The 23,437-nt window shown below is 40.9% G+C and overlaps 1 protein-coding gene across 3 annotated transcripts in view; it reads left to right on the top strand.

Moving 5' to 3' along the window:
- Positions 1-15,795, top strand: part of LOC140187135 (transmembrane channel-like protein 6) — a 107,894-nt gene extending 92,099 nt beyond the window's left edge. For all 3 annotated transcript variants that reach the window (XM_072242114.1, XM_072242112.1, XM_072242113.1), the window contains exons 16-22: positions 1,653-1,748; positions 4,135-4,210; positions 5,134-5,267; positions 6,323-6,499; positions 9,766-9,844; positions 11,358-11,454; positions 13,532-15,795. In XM_072242114.1, the coding sequence (XP_072098215.1) occupies positions 1,653-1,748; positions 4,135-4,210; positions 5,134-5,267; positions 6,323-6,499; positions 9,766-9,844; positions 11,358-11,453 (658 nt within the window). In that variant the 3' untranslated portion in view covers position 11,454; positions 13,532-15,795. The remainder of the gene's footprint in view (positions 1-1,652; positions 1,749-4,134; positions 4,211-5,133; positions 5,268-6,322; positions 6,500-9,765; positions 9,845-11,357; positions 11,455-13,531) is intronic.
- The last annotated feature ends 7,642 nt before the right edge of the window (positions 15,796-23,437 follow it).

The following is a 23,437-nucleotide window of genomic DNA, read 5'->3' as shown; positions in this document are numbered from 1 at the left end:
TGAGTGTGTGGAATGGGCTGCCAGCAACGGTGATGGAGGCGGACATGATAGGGTCTCTTAAGAGACTTTTGGATAGGTACATGGAGCTGAAAAAAATAGAGGGCTATGGGGAAGTCTAGTAATTTCTAAGGTAGGGACATGTTCAGCACAACTTTGTGGGCCGAAGGGCCTGTATTGTGCTGTAGGTTTTCTATGTTTCTAATTGGTTTAAAGTTGGACACATAGCTTTTTAAAACAGTATTACAGAATACAAGCTGCTTGCCCACAGCAGGTGGTTGCTTGCTAAGAGATCTGCTTTGAAAGTGAAGTGACCAAGCAACTTCTTATCTGCATTAGTGAAATGTAAGACATTGGGGTTATGTCACTTAGTATAACGAACATGGTTACAAGTTGGGATGTTTGTGTACTCAGAGAACCATCCCCTCATGGCATTAGTTGTGGATTTCTCTTGTCACTGGAAGCTTTTAAGACCATCTGTGTGAGTTACTTTGTTCCAGCAATTGTATCTGGAAAACATCATATGCAGATAATGTCATCTAGTAGAAAATGGTATGAATATCAGAAAGACTGGGGGGAGGGGGATTGTTAGGAATGACAAGGCAAACAATGGAATAAATATCTAAATTTAAAAGTCTATCATTAAAAATAAAATAACTATGGTTAAGCTACTTTGTTAGCTATCTTCTCCTTGGTGGTGGTGATGGTGGTGGTGGTAGTGGGGAGGGAAGACCCACCTCTCAAGCGATGGGTGTTGGCAGCTAAATCTCACCACAGAGGCTAGTCAGGGTAGTAAGCTATTCCTCGAAGAGTAGGTGAATAGAGTATATCCTCCCTATAGTGAGGGTACCAGTATGTATCCATATTGGATAGGGCTTGAAATATTTTTTCAGTTTATGGATTTGTGTACAGGGAACTCAGTACCGTCACAATGACCCTTGCACCTTATTTGTCTGTATTTGCACTGCAATTTCTCAATAACTGCAACACTATATTCTACATCATATTTTTGTTGTCCTTTTGTACCACCTCAATGCACTTTTGATCTGCCTAGGCAGCATGCAAATAAAGCATTTCATTTGTCTCGGTATATGTCACAATGATAAACCGATTACCCTTTGGAGTAAGGATGCAGGTTCAATCCATTATAACCTTCTGGTTAGAATCTGCGATCTATGGCCTGGCCCCTTGGGAAAAGATGCACTGGGCCTGGCTCAGTGCTCTTTCAGAGCATTGCAGTCAGTATAAATCTCATTCCTTTCACATAACACTGCTTCAAACCATTTAAACAATTGATTTGTTGAAGAACAGCCATTAAGCTTCAAGAGTGCACATTCAGCAGCATTTGCTGGAATATTGTGCAAGCCTTAATATCGTTGGCTGCTGGCCATGTTTTTATTCATTTCATTATGTTACAAGAATGCGATTTATACTGATGCCAATACATTGAATACTGAGCAGATCCAGAGTATCTTTTTCTTTGGAGGAGTTAGCAACTTAATGAAAGTTTTCTGAGCACTCCCGAGGTCGCTGAAATGCAGTTGTTGGCCATTCTGTTTGCTTTTATTAAGAGTGCAGAAGGCAAAATGGCTCAGAAAATTTAGTGAGTAATCTATAATATAATTTTAATTGATTCTCTCTCATTCCATCTCCAGGTTAGTCTGCATTAAGCTGCTGAAACGGAAAAGAAAACCCGAGTTTGACATTGCCAGGAATGTGTTGGATTTGATATATGGGCAGACACTCACATGGTAATAACAACGTTTGATTATATTGCGCTGATATTGGAATGCTGATCGCATAATCTGCTGGTAAACTTTAATTATTGTGGGATTTTGCCAGTGAGTGAGTGGATAATGTGGCCAGCTGGTGTGGTAATGCAGCACACATGTGAGGTTTCAGTCATTCCATGCTGAGTTAATGGTTTGCAAATGTGCTGAAGTGGGAGTTGCCATGCTGCTGGCTGAAGATAATATATACTGACACTAGAGTTTGTGTAAACCTGAAATGTGGTCAACTTTGAGGAAGACAGTCATAATCTACACATCTAAATAACTTGCTGTTGCTTACTGACTAAACTTTCCTGGGTTTTGGTCAATATTCCTTTGCAAGAATCAACGGCGGTACGGCAGCATAATGATTAGCACAATGTTTTACAGTACAGTCCTACTTTTTTAAAGTATGTCCTCCTTTTTTAAAGAAAGGGGCTTCCCTTCCTCCACCGTCAACTCTGCTCTCAAACGCATCTCCCCCATTTCACGCACATCTGCTCTCACTCCATCCTCCCGCCACCCCACTAGGAATAGGGTTCTCCTTGTCCTCACCTACCACCCCACCAGCCTCCGGGTCCAACATATAATTCTCCGTAACTTCCGCCGCCTCCAACAGGATCCCACCACTAAGCACATCTTACCCTCCCCCCTCCCTCTGCTTTCCGCAGGGATCGCTCCCTAAGCAACTCCCTTGTCCATTCGTACCCCCCATCCCTCCCCACCGATCTCCCTCCTGGCACTTATCCCTGTAAGCGGAACGAGTGCTACACATGCCCTTACACTTCCTCCCTTCACCTGTGAGTCGGCCGGGGTGATATACTGTGTCCGGTGCTCCCGATGTGGCTTTCTATATATTGGCGAGACCCGACGCAGACTGGGAGATCGTTTCGCTGAACACCTACGCTCTGTCCGCCAGAGAAAGCAGGATCTCCCAGTGGCCACACATTTTAATTCCATGTACCATTCCCGTTCTGATATGTCTATCCATGGCCTCCTTTACTGTAAAGATGAAGCCACACTCAGGTTGGAGGAACAACACCTTATATTCCGTCTGGGTAGCCTCCAACCTGATGGCATGAACATTGACTTCTCAAACTTCCGCTAATGCCCCACCTCCCCCTCGTACCCCATCCGTTATTTATTTATATACGCACATTCTTTTTCTCACTCTTCTTTTTCTCCCTCTGTGCCCCTCACTATACCCCTTGCCCATCCTCTGGTTTCACCCCCCTCCCCCTTTTCCTTCTCCCTGGGCCTCCTGTCCCATGATCCTCTCATATCCCTTTTGCCAATCACCTGTCCAGTTCTTGGCTCCATCCCTCCCCCTCCTGTCTTCTCCTATCATTTTGGATCTCCCCTCCCCCTCCCACTTTCAAATCTCTTACTAACTCTTCCTTCAGTTAGTCCTGACGAAGGGTCTCGGCCTGAAACGTCGACTGCACCTCTTCCTACAGATGCTGCCTGGCCTGCTGCGTTCACCAGCAACTTTGATGTGTGTTGCATGAGATTCTAGCATCTGCAGATTTCCTCGTGTTTGCTGATTCTGACTGTGTCTTTCCTCTGAGTGCTGCGGTTTTCTCCTGCAGTCCAAAGACGTACTGGTTGGGAGGTTAATTGGTCATTGTAAATTGTCCCATGATTAGGCTAGAATTAAATCAGGGGATATCCGGGCAGCGTGGCTTGGCAGTTCAGAAGGGCCTATTCCACGCTGTATCTCAATAAATAAATTTTTTAAAAATGAGAATAGATGAAAGTAGAATTAAAATAGAGAAGCCCCAGTAGCGCAATGGTCAGCCCGATGCTGTTTCAGCTCAGGACTTGCAGAGGTCAGAGTTCAATTCTGGCACCATCTGTAAGAATGGAGTTTGTACGTTCTTTCTGTGACCACACAGGTTTCCTCCAGGTGCTCTGGTTTCCTCCCACAGTTTGTACCAGTTAATAGGTTATTTGGTAAATTGTCCTGTGAGGGTTAAATAGGTGGGTTGTTGGCTGACACTAGCTCATTAGGCCAGAAAGGCCAGTTCTGCACTGTATATCTACATAAATAAAATGAATAAATAAAAATTATTTTATTATTTTTGCATTTCATTTGTGGGTGCATGTGCATGTATTGACTTGACATTATTTCCCACATTAAGATGTTGACTGCACTTTACAAAGCACTGTAAGGACAGTAAAGCTCTTTGAGATGTTTTAGGAGGTCATAAAACTTGCTATAAACTACAAGTCTTTGTTTATGAAGAGTATTAAAGGGATGCCAGTTGGTTGCAGTGCTTCAGGACACTGCTGTGGTGGTGTTGGTGTCAGAATGGAAGTTGACAGAATTACGATTGTATGCCTTTTAATTTCATGTTTTTTTTTGCAGGGTGAGTCTGTTGTTTGCACCATTGATGCCTGCGATTCAAATAATCAAATTTGTTATTGTTTTCTACATTAAAAAGGTAATTTTCATTTAAAATTTGTTGAAAATTGAATGATGTCCAACAATTGGCTTTATGTCCCAGTTTAAGAAAGGTCTCAGCCCAAAATGATGACTGTTTATTCATTTCCATGGATGCTGCCTGACCTGCTGAGTTCCTTCAGCATTTTGTGTGTGTTGTGTTGGACTTCAAGCATCTGTGGACTTTTGTGTTTAAAATGACTGCTGTTTGTAACGTTAAAGAGTTGTTTGTGTCTTGTTTGGCTGCACTCACACCTTTGAGTCAGAAAGTTTCCACATTGTGACCACAAAAGTTTTAAGCTGCCACCCAGGGCAATACTGAGCAAGGACTGTGCAGCCAGAAGGGCCGTCCTTTGACTTAGATATCAAATGAGACCCAGTTAGCTCTCTCCTAGCTGGATACAAATGATAAACGTGAGTAATTCTGGAGATGTTGGGCATCCAAAACAACACACAAAAAATGCTGGAGGAACTCAGCAGGTCAGGCAGCGTCTATGGAAACAAATAAACAGTCAAAGTTTTGGGCCAAGGCCCTTCTTCAGAAAGGTCACCATATACTACCCTGAGGCATATTTCACAGTAGGAGAAAGAAATACAATAGAATTGATTGAAAAACTACACACGAAGACAGAGATGGGCCGGTAGAAGCAGAGCTGATAATTATTTGATGATTTAGAGAATGAAAGCTTACAATGAGTAGATGGGTCTGAAAAGATAATGTTATAATTAGATCAGCAGCGATCTTATTAAGTCCGAGAGATTTGTATGTATGTAATTTTTTTTTACCTTGTCAAAAGTTGTATACACATCAGTGAGATTCCAGGAATCAAAGTTTGCCCAAATATTTAGTCACGTAGCCAAACTGTAAATGGACTTACAGGATACGTTGTATTTGAGTTAATAAAATTATTTGATCTGTTTCAGCTTAGTTTGATGATGAACTGTCAGCCTCCATGCAAACTCTGGCGTGCATCTCATATGATGACCATCTTTATTAGTCTTCTCTGTTTCCCATCCTTCCTTGGAGCCACTCTTGCTCACCTCTATTCTGTATGGCGGTAAGTAAAGAATTAATTTTTTAAGGCATTAAACCTAAGAAGATAATGATTCAAGAAATGGATGGGGAAACAGAAGCAGAGAGGATGCACGTTTGGTGCTCCATAGTCTCCTTGGTAACCTCGAGAACAGAGCAATTGAGCCAGCACTACAATTTTCCCAGCAATTCTTAGGTTTTCCTGCTTCTAAGCTGTCAGTATCTTATAAATTTTAGATGATATAGATTCACCATCAAAGGTTCAATCCTCTTTGAATTTTAGAGATGTAAGTACGTGGGGATTGGAGAAGTCTGAGGCTGCTAATAATGTATAGTTCCAAAGAATGTAGAAGTTGTGGTCTGTAGTCTCGCAAAATACTTATACTCATTATGCTCAGCTTGTTTTATTTTCTTGACTCATATTAATTCTTAGTTAATTATTAGTGTAAAGTCAATATTTTCCCAGCCATTTGTCCGCTGTGATGATGTACCAAGCTTTTAGATAATGCACTCTTGGCGCTAGTCCATTTTATATGCATTTTCTGAATCAGGTTTAATATCACCAGCATATGTTGAGAGTTTGTTGTCTTTGCAACAGCAATACAATGCAATGTATAACAATACAAAAAGAAATTGTGAATTACAGTAAGTATATAAATATTAAATAGTTAAATTAAATAAGTAGTGCAAAAATAGAAATAAGAAAGTAGTGGGGTGGTGTCCATGGGTTCAATGTCCATTCAGAAATCAGACGACAGAGGGGAAGAAGCTGTTCCTGAGTTGTTGAATGTGTGCCTTCCTGCTTCTGTACCTCCTTCCCGATGGTAGCATTGAAAACAAGGCATGACCTGGGTGAAGGGGATCCTTAATGAAGTTCACAGGCAGCCTTTATTTGCTCATGATTTATATATCACAGGCATTTATTACAACTTACAGAACATGAGTTATGCTCCTGTGTGATAAGCAGGTGAAATAAAGGCAAGCTGCACCATTAACTGCTACCTTCACGTATTCTCCTGAAATTTACCTAGAACTGTGAGTATTCCCTGAACTAAGTTTGTCTATTTTTTTTTAAATTAGTGTAAAGCCATCACAAATATGTGGACCATTCCGGACGCTAGGTAACATGTATGATTCTGCAAAGATTTGGATGAGTCATCTGCAGAAAAAGGATTCTAAATTTATCTGGTTTCCGCTGATTCACAAATACGTGGTGGAAAACCCTTTCTTCTTCCTTTTTGCATCAGGCATCATCCTGTAAGTTTACATTTCTAATAAGTTCACAGTTATAAAAGTTATATGCTACTAATGCTAATAAAATTATCTCTAAAAATATCAATTAGTTATTTGAAATGTTATCAGTGTTAATTCGTAAACGGAACACAATTATATAAAGGTTCAAAAATGTATGTCATTTTGTTGATTTTGATAGAGTACTGAATACTTTTTTGTATTGATATTGGTTTATTATTGTCACATGTACCAAGGTATAGTAAAAGGCTTGTCTTGCATTCTGCTCAAACAGGTCAAATCATTACACAGTGCTTTGAGGTAGAATAAGATAAAACTAAAAACAATTCAGAATGAAGTGTAAAAGCTACAGAAAAGGAGCAGTGCAGGTAGAAGATAAAGTGCAAGATCATAACGAGATATGTTTTGAGGTCAAGAGTACACATTGTGCAAGAGGTCATTCAAGAGTCTGATAACAGTGGGATAGAAGCTGGTCCTTAGACTTGTTGATATGTGCCTTCAGGCTTTTCTATCGCCTGCCTGATGGGAGAAGGGAAAAGAGAAAATGTCTGGGTGGGTAGGATCTTTGACCATGCTGGCTGTTTTACTAAGGAAGCGATAAGAATAGGCAGCCCTTAGCAGGGAGGTTAGTTTTGCATCATTTCAAAGGTTATAAAATGGTTAGTGTGGAGGATCAGAGGGATCTTGGGGTCCGAGTCCATAGGACACTCAAAGCTGCTGCGCAGGTTGACTCTGTGGTTAAGAAGGCATACGGTGCATTGGCCTTCATCAACCGTGGGATTGAGTTTAAGAGCCGAGAGGTAATGTTGCAGCTATATAGGATCCTGGTCAGACCCCACTTGGAGTACTGTGCTCAGTTCTGGTCGCCTCACTACAGAAAGGATGTGGAAACCATAGAAAGGGTGCAGAGGAGATTTACAAGGATGTTGCCTAGATTGGGGAACATGCCTTATGAGAATAGGTTAAGTATACTTGGCCTTTTCTCCTTGCAGTGACGGAGGATGAGAGGTGACCTGATAGAGGTGTACAAGGTAATGAGAGGCATTGATCGTGTGGATAGTCAGAGGCTTTTCACCAGGGCTTAAATGGCTAGCATGAGAGGGCACAGTTTTAAGGTGCTTGGAAGTAGGTACAGAGGAGATGTCAGGGGTAAGTTTTTTACGCAGAGAGTGGTGAGTGCATGGAATGGGCTGCCGGTGATGGTAGTGGAGACGGATACGATGGGGTCTTTTGAGAGACTCCTGGACGGGTACATGGAGCTCCGAAAAATAGAGGGCTATGGGTAACCCTGGGTAATTTCTAAGATAGGGACATGTTTGACACAGCTTTGTGGGCCGAAGAGCTTGTATTGTGCTGCAGGTTTTCTATGTTTCTATGTAATATCTAAAATTTGAAATCAGTTTAAGGTGCCTAGTAAACACCAGAGGGCCCGAGGTATGTATTCTGAGATGAAGATGGCATTGTCCAGGTTAATGAGGGCTGAGAGTTGGATCACCTGCTTCAGGTTGCTATTCATCATAGAATTTGAACAAGTCTCAATGAAAAACAGTACATAATTTAGCGGGTGTTTGCATTGGTGTTTGTGCATCAGAAGAGTGGCCACTTCACTGCAGCATCAAATGCAGCAACAATTTGGGTCCTGGCACGTATTCACCATTGGTTAGCATGCTAATACCTTTAATATTTCTACCATCAACCACTGACATAGAGCAGAGTGTTCTGCAGAAAAGTGGTGAGGAAAGGTGACTCAGTCAAGAGGGCAATGATAGTGATAGGAAAGATGGAAACTGTTCAATGTACTGCCAAGTGGACATCCCTTAGATGGACATGATTTCCCATAGCTGAGGCTGGTTTATCTCATGTCTGGGCAGAGCAATTTTGGACAAGGCTCTGCATAAGTCCCTTGGCAACAAGCATCTCAGCTCTCAGCATTCTACTTTGTAAGAGATGCAAACCCTTAATTTTTAGGTTTGCATCTCCTAGGTTTGTGGTTGCACAAGTTAAGGTGCTATAGAGTTCCAGTTACAGAGGAGAGAGCTATCTAAAATACTGAGATTAAGATCTACCAAAGCAGAGTCTGCATGTTGATCTCTGCTGCCTGCCTCCTGTGGAACTGTCGATGGGCTGAAACTAGCTGCTGTCAATGATCTTCATCTGAAGTTCAGTGTAAAGCAGTGTGATCCTTGACCTTCTCTTCTTGCAGCCTCCCTTAGGATCCAGGATAACACATTTCCACTCTGCTTTCATTGGCAGTGTAGCCAGTATCAGAACCACAAAGTCCGAACTAATTCTATGATCCACAGACCCACTTTCAAGGACTCTGTACAACTCGTGTTCTGAGTATTTTTATATTTGCAAAGTTTGTTTTCTTATGCACATTAGCGTTTGTCCATCTCGCTCTGTTCATGTATAGATTTTCGTAAAATTCTGTTGTATTTAATTTTTTCCTGTAACTGCCTGCAAGAAAATGAATCTCAAGGTAGATCTTAAGTATTTTGATAGTAAATTTTCTTTGAAGTTTGAACTTGACTCTTCCACAGATGGGGGAGGAGGTAGCTGACTAGAGGGACAGGAAGCTTGTGAGATGATGTGTTCCTTCCTCCATGCAGCAGGGCAAGCCTGAACCCAAATCCATCGGTTTCATCATGGTAATTTCCCCTTTACAACAGCCCCAGTCATTCCTTGGATTCAGAACGAGGGCCCACAAATACTGATTATATGATCTGTGTCATTAGTTAGATGGAACAAATATGCAATCTTAGTAAAGGCAGGTTTGGATGATTCATTGGGTTTATGTTTTTGCAATGCCCCACTTAGCTGCAAGGCAATTGAAAACTTCCGATGATTTTAAGTCCAAACTTGTAGTACATAGTTTTTTCAATTCCTACTCAATGATTCCTTTCTTGGAAAGCAGACAAGACCACAAAATACAACTGTATAGTTTGGTTATTTGAATGTGATATAATTTATCCTTGCAAAGTTTTACTTGACATTAATTAGTCTTAATGGTTAAGATTAATAATTAGAGTTCCTGCATTGTTCAAGCAATAAAAGTTGGTATAGATCAGTGTAGTAAACTGGACAGAAAGCCAAATATACACAAAAAATGATTGAAAACAAGACTGTTATTTTAGTCTGTGTCAATGAAGAAAGGAGGAAGGACGTTCAGTCTATTGTGGTGTACTGGTTAGTATTAAGGTCATGTTTTCCATGGTATAACTGAAAATTTGTCTATTGTGTTCAAGATTTAGCAATCTAATTTTCTTTTTCAGCATTGTAATTTATTTCCACTGGCAAGTTCTGGATGGTCAAAAGAAGATAATTAAACTATTAAATGAACAAATTATGAATGTAAGTATCCAGAACTTCCATCATTATATGCTTTAATTGAGCTATTCATCTTATTAATGGAAATCAGTCACCTTCATTGAAAACGTTATTTATTTTTGATATGTGAATGGTAAAGAGAATTGTGCAGTCTACAAAAAATGTGGATTGAAGAGCACTATTAAAAATTATTGTCAATATGTTTTGTAGGTCTCATCAAGTTCTTGTTTAAGTCATTAAAATGGAACTGATAGTTTTATTGGGTCATCAGATCTGCTATATTACAAGAGAAAGAAATTTCAAAAAGTTCATATTTATGAAACACATTTGTGATGGCTGTTGGACATCAGTTATTTTATGTTTAAAATAATTGCCTTAGATTACAAAATATATTTAGCATATCATGATTGTTTCAGCTATTTAACAAAGCCACCCATTTTGGAAAAAATCCATTCCTGGAACTGGTCCCATTGCTCTAACTACATTTTTTTTTCTTTTTGTGACTATACCCATCTTCATTTTGAAAATGATGATTAGATCTATTTCCACCACTCTTTCTGGCAGTGCTCCTAAATTCTCCTCACCTTTTTTCTGATTGCCATTCCTCCAAACCGTGTGCTCCTAACCCACCCATCTGATAAATGTGAATGTCATTAAATTAATTTGGGAAATCATTTCAGCTATTAATTGAAGATTTCATTTGGCAGGGTACATATTAAGAATGATAGCTCTTATTACAATGTAAATACATCAGCTCAAGTTATAACTTGGTTTGTATATGCTCAGTGTCCACATTAACCTGTATAAACCTGCTCGTTAATGCAAATATCTAATCAGTCAATCATGTGGCAGCAACTCAGCGCATAGAAGCATGCAGAAGTGTTCAAGAGATTCATTTGTTCTTCAGACCCAGCATCAAAATGGGGAAGAAATGTGATCTAAGTGAATTTGACCGTAGAATAATTGCTAGTGCCAAACGGGGCAATTTGAGTACCTCAGAAACTGCTGATACCCTGAGATTTCGCACACAACAGTCTCTAGAGTTTACAGAGAATGGTGTGGAAAAAAAAAACAAAAAAAAACACCCAGTGAGTGGCAGTTCTGAGGGTGAAAATACCTTGTTAAACAGAGAGGTCAGACTGTTTCAAGCTGACAGGAAGACGAGAGATACCCAAATAACAGCAGTGGTTTGCAGAAGAGCAAATCTGAATGCTCGACATGTCAGAACATGTAGTGAATTGACTACAGCAGCAGAAAACCACGAGCGTAGACTCAGTGGCCACTTGATGAGGTATAGGAGGTAACAAATAAAATGGTCACTCAATTGTTCCACTTTGTTAAAAGTTTAATGAAGGGCTTGATTGTCTTGAAAGCTGTTAAATGGAGAGTTTCAGCTCAGGTTTTAATCTGTAGCAATGAGATCTCTCCCTGATATTCCGTTATTTTGAGCTGATTTGAACTGGTTATAAATTTTCAGTGATTTATTAAGTTATAATGTGCCACACTAACACATAATCTGCAAATCTTCTTGACACAGGAGGGAGATGACAAAAAATTTCTTATTGGTAAACTTAAAGATTTCAACAAAAAGAAATATAAACCTCAGGAAAAAGCAAATGCAAGAGCAAACTGAGGTAAGTGGATGTGTTTTCTAAATGTATTTCTCGGTTTTGGACTTAATCATAGTTTCACATACTGTAGAAAAACAGGGCCTGAGACCCACCATGTTTACACCAACTACCAATACCCACCAACACTAATCCCATCTACCAGCTGGTCACTAGCCATCTATAGCAGCATACACAAAATGCTGGAGGAACTTAGCAGGTCAGGCAGCATCTATGGGAATGAATAAACAGTCAACGTTTCAGGCCCAAACCCCTTTTTTAGCCTGGCAAATCAAGTGCGTTCCTGGATAGTTCTAAACATTGTGGAGTACCTGCTTCCATCTCCCACTTGCTCTGGTCTTCCAGATTTTGACGCCTCTGTTACAGGATAGGGTTCCTTACCATCTCCCTTGTCTGTACCCTTCATGATTTTGTATAGGTCAATCAGACCTCCCCTCAGCCTCTTCCACTTCATGAAAACCCGGCCTATCCAATCTCTCCTCAAGTCAACCAATATGTCCCAGGCAATGTACTGGTGAATTTCCTTGGCATCCTTTCCACTGCAATCATGTCTTTCCTATAATGTAGTTACTAGAACCGCAGAACACTAGCTGTGCCCTAACCCATGTTTGATAAACATGTATCATTACCTCTAGCTCTTGTATTCTATATCTCAGTTGGCTCCTACATTCTATACGCCGTGAAGGCACCTATCTCCCATGTCTCCTTCACCAGCTTACCCATATATGCTGCCACCTCCAGAGATCCTTAGATTTGTACACCAAGCTTGCTCTGTTCCTTGGCTCTACCATTCATTCTGCATGTCCTACTCCTGTTGGTCCGCCCAAAGTGCATCAGCTTCCACTTATCAAAATTAATTTCTAATTGTCACAGTTCTGCTCATTTTACCAAATGATCAGTACCTTCTTCTGACTTAAGACTATCCTCCTCTCTATCAACGACACCAACTTTTGTGTCACTGGCCAATTTACTAATCACACCTCCTACATTCATATTCAGATTGTTATTATAGACAACAATCAGTAACCCTGTAGTAAACTACTGGTCAGATTTCCAAGCACAAAGGCAGTTCTCTGCCATTACCCTCTGTTCCCTATTACTAAGCCAGTTTTGGATCTAATTTAACAGTTTGCCTTCGATCCCATTGGCACTAACCTTTGGGAGCGGAGATTCCTCAAGTCTGAATATTATTGAGTGGGTATATACCCTACCCATTGCACGCATTACACTGGTCACTATACTCAAAGAAACTTTATTGGTTTTACCAAGCTTTGGGACATCCTGAAATCATGAAGCTGTAAAAATTGTGTTTTTTTTTTATCACTACCACTGTTGGAATAATATAGTATGTGCTAAGTTAGTGGATACATTGTGCATGTGATTTGTACTTTGAAAGTACTTTGCAATCAGTCTCACTCCCCAAACCTATTTCTCTCTAGCCTGCATAGATTTTAAAGTAAATATCCAAATTCCCTTTGAAATTTGGGATTTGTCTGCTTCCACCAACCTTTTACGTGGAATATTGCTGATACATTCCAAGTCTTTATTTGTCTTCCATACCCAGACCACTTCAACATCCTAGTTTCCTGAGCTCAGGCTATCTTCATCATTAATTATCAGATCCACTCCTCCACCTCCTACTAGTTTCCAGTCCTGTCTAAATATCATGTACTCTTCAATATTCAGGTCCCAGTCTACATCAATATACAACTGTGTTTCTATAATGGCTATTAGTTCATATTTGTATTTGTACTAGATGTTTGCCTGTTTATCAAATGCTAAATGTGCTTATTTAGAGCCTTTAGTTTTATTCTTTTATTATTTTTGTAATTCTAGTCTGATCTACTGATCTACTTTTAGTTTTACACCTGCTTTCCCTTCCTGCCACAATACATTTATCATTTCCTATACCAAATCCATACTTCAGTTCACCTGGGTGAGATAGATTTTTCAGCTCACTAATACTTACTGCCTTTTAGATGATTAGCTTCTCAAATAACTGCTTCTTGTTTCTTTCCATAACTTGCCTAAACTGATTTGATTTTTTTTTCTCATGCTTTGAAATGTTTTATCCTCTGTATAGAACAAGCCATCTGTGAGGAAGGCGGTGCACAACTTGGGGTTAAGTTTCATCCTATTGTCTGGAGTACAACTTGGAGAAGCTAATCACACATGCAACCAAAGACACTGGAATGAAAACTGATGCCAAAAGGGATTCCTGTATCTTAACTGAAATGGTTCTTTATTTTCTCTCTTGGATCTTAAGTCCGGATTCCCAAGAGAAAAATTGAGTGTTCTTTTGACACGTTACATCTCACCATTCAACAAACTTTGGTTTTTAAAAACCATTTACGGTTTCTTTTTAAAAGTAAAGATAATAGAATTCTTCTGAGAAGAACATGATCAGTGTTTGATGACGAATATTCCTTGCTTTGAGAATACATTACAGCTTATTTCTCTAAGCTTTGTACAGGGAGAAATTTCATCCTGATGATTACGAGAAGGGAAGAAGAAATCATCACTGGTTATGTAATCAACACTGACAGTGCCAGTACTCAAAGCAGTTACTAACTGATGATGAGTTATTAATTGATGTCTGGAATTGATCTTTTTGTCTATTTGGTCATCTGCACTTTACATTGCAATCTATGGTTGTCCATTATCCAAAAACGGAACCAATGTCACAACAACCAATAGCACAAATTCATATCAGCCATGTTGTAGTAGGTATTACAGATGTATCTATTTTAGTTCATTGGAATATGTTACTTGGGTGATAAAGATCAGTCTCTCTTACCTACTTCTGGGCAGTTCTCCAGGATTGAGGATATCTTATATCCTGTCTAGTATTGTGGATTCTGAAGTGACTCATCTGACCACAGCCTCTTCCACAGAAGGGGCAGGAGATGGTTGAAGGGGCAAGTGAGATGGCAGTCTTGTAAGATGGTAGGTTTCCTCTGCTCTTTACTTAGGGTCTGGCTCAGTCTTAATGACAGCTGTAGACTCAGAGAATGTAAATCTAAGTAAAGTTCTAAATTAAACAGATTAATTACAGTTAGTAGCCGTTCAGTGGCTCAGCCCACAAAAAGTCAGGATCCGGAGAGTTTCTCTGCGAGCAGGGGTCTGAGGCATCATCTAATGTTGGTGATAATGGGCAAATATGTGGCACCAAGCCCTATGTTTCCTCTAAACGTGACTTTCAGCTACATTCTTTGGCTTATAAATTCACTTTTCAAGCAAAAATGTTGCTTTAAAAAAAACGTTTATATAGCATGATAAATTCATTCAAATTTCAGTTAGTCTATTTCTATTGCACACTTCAAAGTTACCAAGATAAGGAACAGCTGCAGTACACCAAGGGACTTTTCACATTGGCAGTTTACATAACCTGGAGCAAATCGTTCATCTTTTTCCTTTAGAATTCTGAAGTGAGATAGGGACCACTCTTCGTCAAATAGTTAGTGCTCCAAGAAGACCGGGGGAGTTGATATGCCACATACCTCCACAGCAGTCTACAAACGTAACTAATTGTTCAAAGCTGTGTTTGAAACTTTATCTTTTAACATGTTCATATTGAAAACTATTGTAACTCATTAGTTTTGCACATTTCAAGATCAAACTAATACTGTAACTCTTCCCCTGTAATTATCTACCAAACGTCAAGTTTAGGTGGACGATTAAAAACGTACTGTTTACTTTCCATCTGAGCCGATGAGTGATAACTTTATTTAAGTATTCTGAACTGAAGTGCCCCCTTGCGAATACTGCGTAATGGCGCCCTTCAGAAGTTGGTTCCATGTTCAGCATGTTCAATGGCTTTGAATACAGTAAATTGCAGTTGGTCATGGAAGATGAGTGCATGTACAAACTCTCGTTATTTTAAACTGTGATGACTGGCATTTGTGCCTGCACCTAATAGCCAATTGCACCAGATTCTAAGTGTCCTTTTAAATCATTTTAACGCCTAGTTATCTTGGGGCTCGGCTGTAATTGTACAGTACATAAATATATTCTGTCGAATGTAACTACATTTTTCTATGTTTATATTTATTTGTAAAAAGGGCTAAACAATGAAGTTTTGTCAATGGAACTTTTGTTAGCGAATTTTAATAATAATGTGCACCCCAATAGCAAATATAGTTCAACACGGGCCAAAACAAACTTTTTTTGAATGCCCACCATGTAACACTGTAATCAAATCTCACTATGTATCTCTGAAATGAACCCAGAGATCTATGCTGTATTATTAAAATGAACTGAACTCTTAAAATGTACTGAAACCTTAATATTGCGGGTTGTCTCCTTTCTGATATTTAATGTGCCATAAATCCAATATTTGCATGTGTATATCTGTGTGGATGTGTATTTCTTTCTTTTTGTACAGCATTCTATATTTTTTGAAGCTTTTGTGCTATGTACCTTCAAGTCTTCAGTATGACTTGCGTGTAAACTTCAAACCAGAAGATATGCAAAGGAGCCGTAGAACATTAAACATATAGAACAATACAGTACAGGCCCATAGCCCACGATGTTGTGCCGACCTTTTAAACAACTCTGCGTCAATCTAACTCTTCTCTCCTACGTAGGCTATAAACCTCCATTTCTCATTTGTCCATGTGACCATTTAAGAGTCTCTTAAATGTCCCTAATATGCCAGCCCTAGCAGTGCATCCCAGGCACGTACCAACAACTCTATGTAAAAAAACCTACCTCTGACGTCTGCCCCAAACACTCAGCTTAAAAGAATGTCCTCTGCTATTAATTATTGCAACCCTGGAGAAAAGGCGCTGGCTGTCCACTCTATTTGTACCACTGATAATGTTACACATCTCTATCAGTTTACCTCTCCTCCTAATCACTTCAAAGAGAAAAGCCCTAGCTTGCTCAACCTTTCCTCGTAAAAGACGTGTTCTCTATTCCAGCCAATGTCCTGGTAAATCTCCCCTGCACCCTCTCTAAAGCTTCCACATCTTTCCTATAATGAGACAAGCAGAACTGAACATAATATTCCAAGTGTGGTCTTACCGAAGTTTTATAGAGCTGCAACATTATCTCACAGCTCTTGAACTCAGTCCCCCAACTAATGAAGGCCAACACGCTGTACCCAGTCTTAGCTCCCCTATCAATTTGTGTGGCAACTTTGAGAGGTCTGTGGACTAGGACCCCAAGATCCCTTTGTCCCCCCCATGCTCAAGAATCCTCCCTTGAACCATGGACTCTGCCTCAAAATTCAACCTTCCAAAGTGTGCTTCGCAATTTTCTGCACTGAACTCCATCTGCCACTCCTCAGTTCAGTTCTGCATTCTGTCAATGTCCCATCGTACCCTCCAACCAACCTTCTCTGCTATCCACAACCATTGTGTCACCTGCAGACTTCCACTTCCTCATCCAAGTCATTTATAAAAACCACAAAGAGCTGGGGTCTGGAAACATGTCCCAGCTGAACACCACTAGTCATAGATCTCCAGGAAGAATTCCCATAGTAACCAGAGGAATATTCTGTCCAGCCTCAGGGATCTATCTATCCTAATGTTCTTCAAAAGCTCCAACAGTGCCCCCTTATCAAACCTAACATGCTCCATCACATTAGCCTGTTTTACACTGATCTCATTTTCATCAAGGTCCCTCACTGATGAACACCGAAGCAAAGTGCTCAAGGCCTTCTGATAGCTCCTTCTGCCTCTCCTAATTCTCTTTGGATACCTTATAACTCTCAAGAGCCCTGTCCAATTTTTCCTTCCTAAACCGTAAGTATACTTCTTCCTCTTGACTAAATGTTCCACCTCTCTTCACCCTGCCAAGCTTTCATTGCCTCAATGGAACAAACCTATCCGGAATGCCATGTAAGTGCTCCCTGAGCATCCTCCACACATCCACTGTGCACCTCCCTTTGAACTAAATATCATTGTACTTAGCTCTTCGCCAACTCTTTTCTGTCTACGTCTATCCTTGTCCATGGCTAGGCTAAAGGGAATTGTGGTCACTATCTCTGAAATGCTCACCTACTGAGAGATCTGATACCTGACCAGGTTCATTACCTAGTACTAAATTCAGTATGGCCTCTCCTCTGGACAGACTATCCAAACACTGTATCAGAAATCCTTGCTGGACACACCTAACAATTTTTCGTCCCATCTAAACTTTTGTTCTAAGGAGTTGAAATCACCTACGACAACAACCCTATTATCAGAATCAGGTTCATTATCACCAGCATGTGTTGTGAAGTTTGTTAAATTAGCAGCCCCAGTACAATGCAGTACATGATAATACAGAAGGGAAACAAATAAGTAAATCAATTATAGTAAGTATATATATGTAAATTAAATAGTTAGATTAAAAATAGTGCAAAACAGAAATAATATAAAAAGTGAGGTAGTGTTCACGGGTTCAATGTCCATTTAAGAATCAGATGGCAGAGGGGAAGAAGCTGTTCCTGAATCACTGAGTGTGTGCCTTCAGGCTTCTGTACCTCCTACCCAAGGGTAACAGTGAGAAAAGATGCTCATGGTCCTTAATAATGGACGCTGCCTTTCTGAGGCACTGCTCCTTGAAGATGACTTTGATACTACGGGGGTGAAGTCCGAGTACAAAATGGCGATGTCTAATTTTACAACTTTGTGTAGCTTCTTTCGGTCCTCGGCAGTAACCTCTCCCACCACCCCATACCAGACAGTGATGCAGCCTGTCAGAGTGCTCTCCACAGTATATCTATAGAATTATTCGAGTGTTTAGGTGACAAAACAAATCTCTTCAAACTCCTAATGAAATATAGCCGCTGTCTTCCCTTCTTATAACTGCATTGATATGTTGGGACCAGGTTAGATCCTCAAAAAATCTTGACACCCAGGAACTTGAAATTGCTCACTCTCTCCAGTTCTGATCCCTCTATGAGGATTGGCATGTGTTCCTTCGTCTTACCCTTCTTGAAGTCCACAATCAGCTCTTTCGTCTTACTGACACCACTCGCTGCAACACCTCTCATCTCCATCTGAGGTTCTACCAATAATGGTTGTGTCATCAGCAAATTTATAGATGGCATTTGAGCTATGCCTAGCCACACAGTCATGGGTATAGAGGGAGTAGATCAGTGGGCTAAGCACACATCCCTGAGGTGCACCAGTGTTGATCGTCAGTGAGGAGGAGAGATCATTACCAATCCACACTGATTATGGTCTTCACGCTAGGAAGTCGAGGATCGGATTACAGAGGCCCTGGTTCTGTAGCTTATTAATCAGGACTATGGGAACGATGGTGTTAAACGCTGAGCTATGGTCAATGAACAGCATCCTGACGTGGGTGTTTGTATTGTCTAGCTGATCTAAGGCTGTGTGAAGAGCCATTGAGATTGTGTCTGGCGTAGACCTATGGTGGCGATAGGCAAATTGCAGTGCGTACAGGTGCTTGCTGAGGCAAAAGTTGATTCTAGCCATGACCGACCTCTCAAAAGTATTTCATCACCGTAGATGTGAGTGCTACTCTACGACAGTCATTAAGGCAGCTCACTTCTGAGGCACTGGTATAATTGCTGCCTTTTTGAAGCAGGTGGGAGCTTCTGACCGTAGCAATGAGAGGTTGAAAATCAGCTGACTGATCTGCTCCTTAGTGTCCTTGTTGCTGTTGGGGGTCTACAGAAGGACCAATAAACCCAATAGAGTAATTCCAACTCTGACTTTCACCCACAATGACTCAGTAGAAAATCTCTCCATGACATCCTCCTTTTCTGTAGCTGTAATACTATCCCTGATTAGCAATGCCACATCTCCTCCCCCTTACCTTCCCTCACTATTGCTTTTGAAACATCTGAACTCCAGAATATCTAGCGGTCAATCCTGCCCTTATGACAGCTAAGTTTCAGTAATGGCTATGACATTGTATTTCTATTTATGCATCTATGCAGTAGTCCTAATATTCTTCTATTAAATATTCTTATATCAAATTAAGTCTACTTAAACCCATTCATTTTATATGTTAAAGAAATACACAGAAGTTCCTTTGTTTACGGGTACACACAGTATATTTTCAGCTCACAGGACACATCTCATTACAAGCAACCATTATCTGAGATGCCTGTAAAACAATGCTGTGGAGAGATTACATTAACATGGGTGCCAATGAAAGTTCATCAACTCAGAATGTTAACTCAGTGACTTTTTTCTCTCTGCACCTGTAGAAATGAGATTTAAGTAATTTTGATCATGGAATGATTGTTGGTGCCAGATGGGGTGGTTTGAGTATCTCAGAAACTGCTGATCACCTGGAATTTTCACATGGAACTGTCTCTAGAAGTTACAGAGAAACGAAAAACATCCAGGAAGCGGCAGTCCTGTGGGTGAAAATGCCTTGTTAATGGAAGAGCACAGAGGAGAATGGCCAGGCTGGTTCAAGCTGACAGGAAAGTGACGGTAACTCAAATAATCATTTGTTACAACAGTGGTGTGCCAAAGAGCATCACTGAATACACAATACGTTGAACCTGGAAATGGATAAGCTGCAGCAGCAGAAGACTATGAACGTACAAGGTGTACCTAATAAAGTGGCCTTCCCTTAGCAGTGAAGGATGAGAGGTGTAGAAGAGTGGACATACAGAGACTTTTCACAGAGTGGACATACAGAGATTTTTCACAGAGTGGAAATAGCTAATATGAGGGGGGGCATGATTTTAATATAAAGCTCAAACTAAGAAAATCTGGAGATGCTGGAAATCCAAGGCAACACGCACAAAATGCTGGAGGAACTCAGCAGATCAGGCAGCATCCATGGAAAGGAGTAAACAGTCGACGTTTTGGGCTCAGACTCTTCTTCAGGACTGAAAAAGAAGGGGGGAGATGCCTGAATTAAAAGGTGGGAGGAAGGGGAATGAGATTAGATGGAAGGTGATAGGTGAAGCCAAGTGGTTGGGAAATTTCAAGGGCCTGAGAAGAAAGAATCTTATAGGAGAGGAGAATAGGGGGAAGTAATAGGCAGGTGAGAAGAAGTAAAAGGTCAATGGGGAATAACGAAGGGGAGGGGAATTTTGTTCACCGGAAGGAAAAATCAATATTTATACCAACAAGTTGGAGGGTAACCAGATGGAATATAAGGTGTTGCTCCTCCACCCTGAGGGTGGCCTTACCTTGGCACAAGAGGAGGCCATGGATTGACATGCCAGAATGGGAATGGGAATTAAAATACTTGGCCACTGGGAAGTCCCGCTTCTGGCGGGTGGTGTGGAGGTGCTTGACGAGGCCATCCCCCAATTTACGAAGGGTCTCGCCATTGTAGAGGAGGTTGCATCGGGACCACCAGACACAACAGACAGCCCCAGCAGGTTTGCAGATGAAGTGTTGCCTCACTTGGAAGGACTGTTTAGGGCCCTGAATGGAGGTGAGGGAGGAGATGTATGGGCAGGTGTAGCACCTAGGCTGCTTACGAGGATAAGTGCCTGGAGGGAGATTAGTGGGGAGGGATGAATGGACAAGGGAATCATGGAAGGAGTGATCCCTGTGGAAACTGGAGGTGGGGAAAGGTAAAGATGTGTTTAGTGGTAGGGTCCTGTTGGAGATGGCAAAAGTTGCAGAGGATAATGTGTTGGGTGTGAAGGCTGATGCGGTGGTATGTAAGGACAAGATGGACTCTATCACTATTACAAAGGCAGGAAGATGGGGTGAGTGCAGCTGTACAGGAAATGGTGGAGATGTGGAAGAGGGCAGCATCAATATTAGAGGGAGGGAAACCCTGTTCTTTAAAGAAAGACATCTCTGATGTCCTGGAACAGTAAGACGCATTCTGGGATCAGATGTGGCAGAGGCAAAGAAACTGAGTAAAGAGAATTTACAGAAGAGAGGGTGAGAAGTAGTATAGTTGAGATAGACATGGGAATCAGTAGGTCTGTAAAAGATGTCGGCTGACAGTCTGTCTCCAGAGATGGAGGCAGCAAGATCAAGAACATGGGGGGGGGGGAGGTCAGAGGAGGCCCATGTGAATTTATGGACAGGGTGGAAGTTAGAGGCAAAATTGATTAAATTGACGAGCTCAGCATGGGTGCATGAAGCAGTGCCACTGCAGTTGTCAATGTAGCCGAAGAAAAGTTGGGGAGTATAACTGGTGAAGGCTTCAGACGTGGACTGTACGTAGTCAACGAAGAGGTGGGCATAGCGTGGGCTCATGTAGGTGCCCATAGCTACCCCTTGGGTGTTAAGGAAGTGGGAGGGGCAGAAGGAAAAAAATTGTTCTGTCAAATGAGGGAGGGTTGTGGTGGAGGGGGTTTGATTGGTTCTTCTGTCAAGAAAGAAGTGAGGAAAGTGTAGGGCAGATGTCAGAGGCAGGTTTTTGTACACAGACAGTGGAGGCAGCAAGGAAGACCCTGCCTGGGGTCGCAGAGGCAGATCATTAGGGACATTTAAGAAACTCTTAGATAGGCACATGGATAATAAAAAAAATGGAGGGATATGTGGAGGGAAGGGTGAGATTGATCTTAGAGAAGATTACAAGATCAACACCACCTCATGGGTTGAAGGGTCAGTATTGTGCTATAGTGTTCGATGTTCTATGTTTTATGTAGAAGTGATTTTATTAAACGGCAGAACAGGGTCAAATGGACATGTGGACACCATGCTTAGAGTGATGTTGTATCTAATAACCCAACAGTTATAAAATTCCATCATGCTAAATCACCGTTTTCGCTTGCTCCAGTGCTACTTTATTCTTTATGTAACATTCGGAAATGTTGAAAGAAGTCTGATGTTCTTGGTGATCAAAGATGGGAAAGACAAGTACAGTGTACAATTCCCGTCATTCCAATGAAAACAAAGCAATTTTCAGATGGCTACTTCACCAGAATAACGTAATGTCTGCTACCACCACCATAAATCGTTGTTTTCACTTGCTCCGGTACATAACAGAAGAAACAAAAAAAAGAAGCATATAAAATCTCAAAAGAACTCTGAACCAATAGTGATTCAGAGGCATTTGGAGTTTTAATGTACTGCACTTCTTTTGAATTCTTCTTCCAGAAATCATTCCCAGTGTTTTCTTTTTGGCCTGGTGCTTATGGTTTTGCTAACCAGTACTTTTAGTCTTAATAATTTGTTCATATGCTTCTCTGAATACCCTTGATCCCTGAATTTCATAGATTTGTGGACTTCAATCAAATGCACAACTTTGCATTTATCCCCTATGTTGGAATAAACATGTTCCTTTTACAGGTATGCTTATGTTCTTAATTATCTTCCTCATCTGGATTAACCATACTCTTCATTTTGGCAAATAGGATATTTTATATTGAAAAGTGATTCATAAAGTATCTTCTCACAAGAGATTCTGCAGATGCTGGGAACCTTGGAGTACTGTATTCAATTCTGGTCGCCTCATTATAGAAAGGATGTGAAAGCTTTAGAGAGGGTGCGGAGGAGATTTCTCAGGATGCTGCCTGGATCAGAGTCTTATGAGGAAAGGTTGAGCAAGCTCGGGCTTTTCCTTTTGGGAAGAAGGAGAATGAGAGGTGACTTGATAGAGGTTTATGAGGTGATGAGGGATGGCACATGTAGACAGTCTGAGACTTTATGCCAGGGCAAAAATGGCAAAAATAAGGGGGCATAATTTTAAGATGATTGGAGGAATGCATAGGTGAATGTCAGAATGTCCTTGACACAGAATGGTAGGTGCATGAAAAAGATGCCGGGGTGGTGGTAAAAACAGATATACGTTTGTATTAGGGACATTTAAGAGACTCTATGATAGACACATGGATGAAAGAAAAATGGAGGGCTATGTGGGAGGGAAAGGTTAGACTGATCTTAAAAAACATAGAAACATAGAAAACCTACAGCACAATACAGGCCTTTCGGCCCACAAAGCTGTGCCGAACATGTCCTTGCCCTAGAACTACCTAGGGTTACCCAAAGCCCTCTATTTTTCTAAGCTCCATGTATCCATCCAGAAGTCTCTTAAAAGACCCTATCATTTCCACTTTCACCGCTGCCGCCAGCAGCCCATTCCACACACTCACCAC

The sequence above is a fragment of the Mobula birostris genome, chromosome 24 (genome assembly GCF_030028105.1).
Source record: "Mobula birostris isolate sMobBir1 chromosome 24, sMobBir1.hap1, whole genome shotgun sequence".
NCBI classification, from domain to species: Eukaryota; Metazoa; Chordata; class Chondrichthyes; order Myliobatiformes; family Myliobatidae; genus Mobula; species Mobula birostris.
Note: the sequence above shows the minus strand (reverse complement) of the source record. Positions and strands in the feature narration are given on the sequence as shown.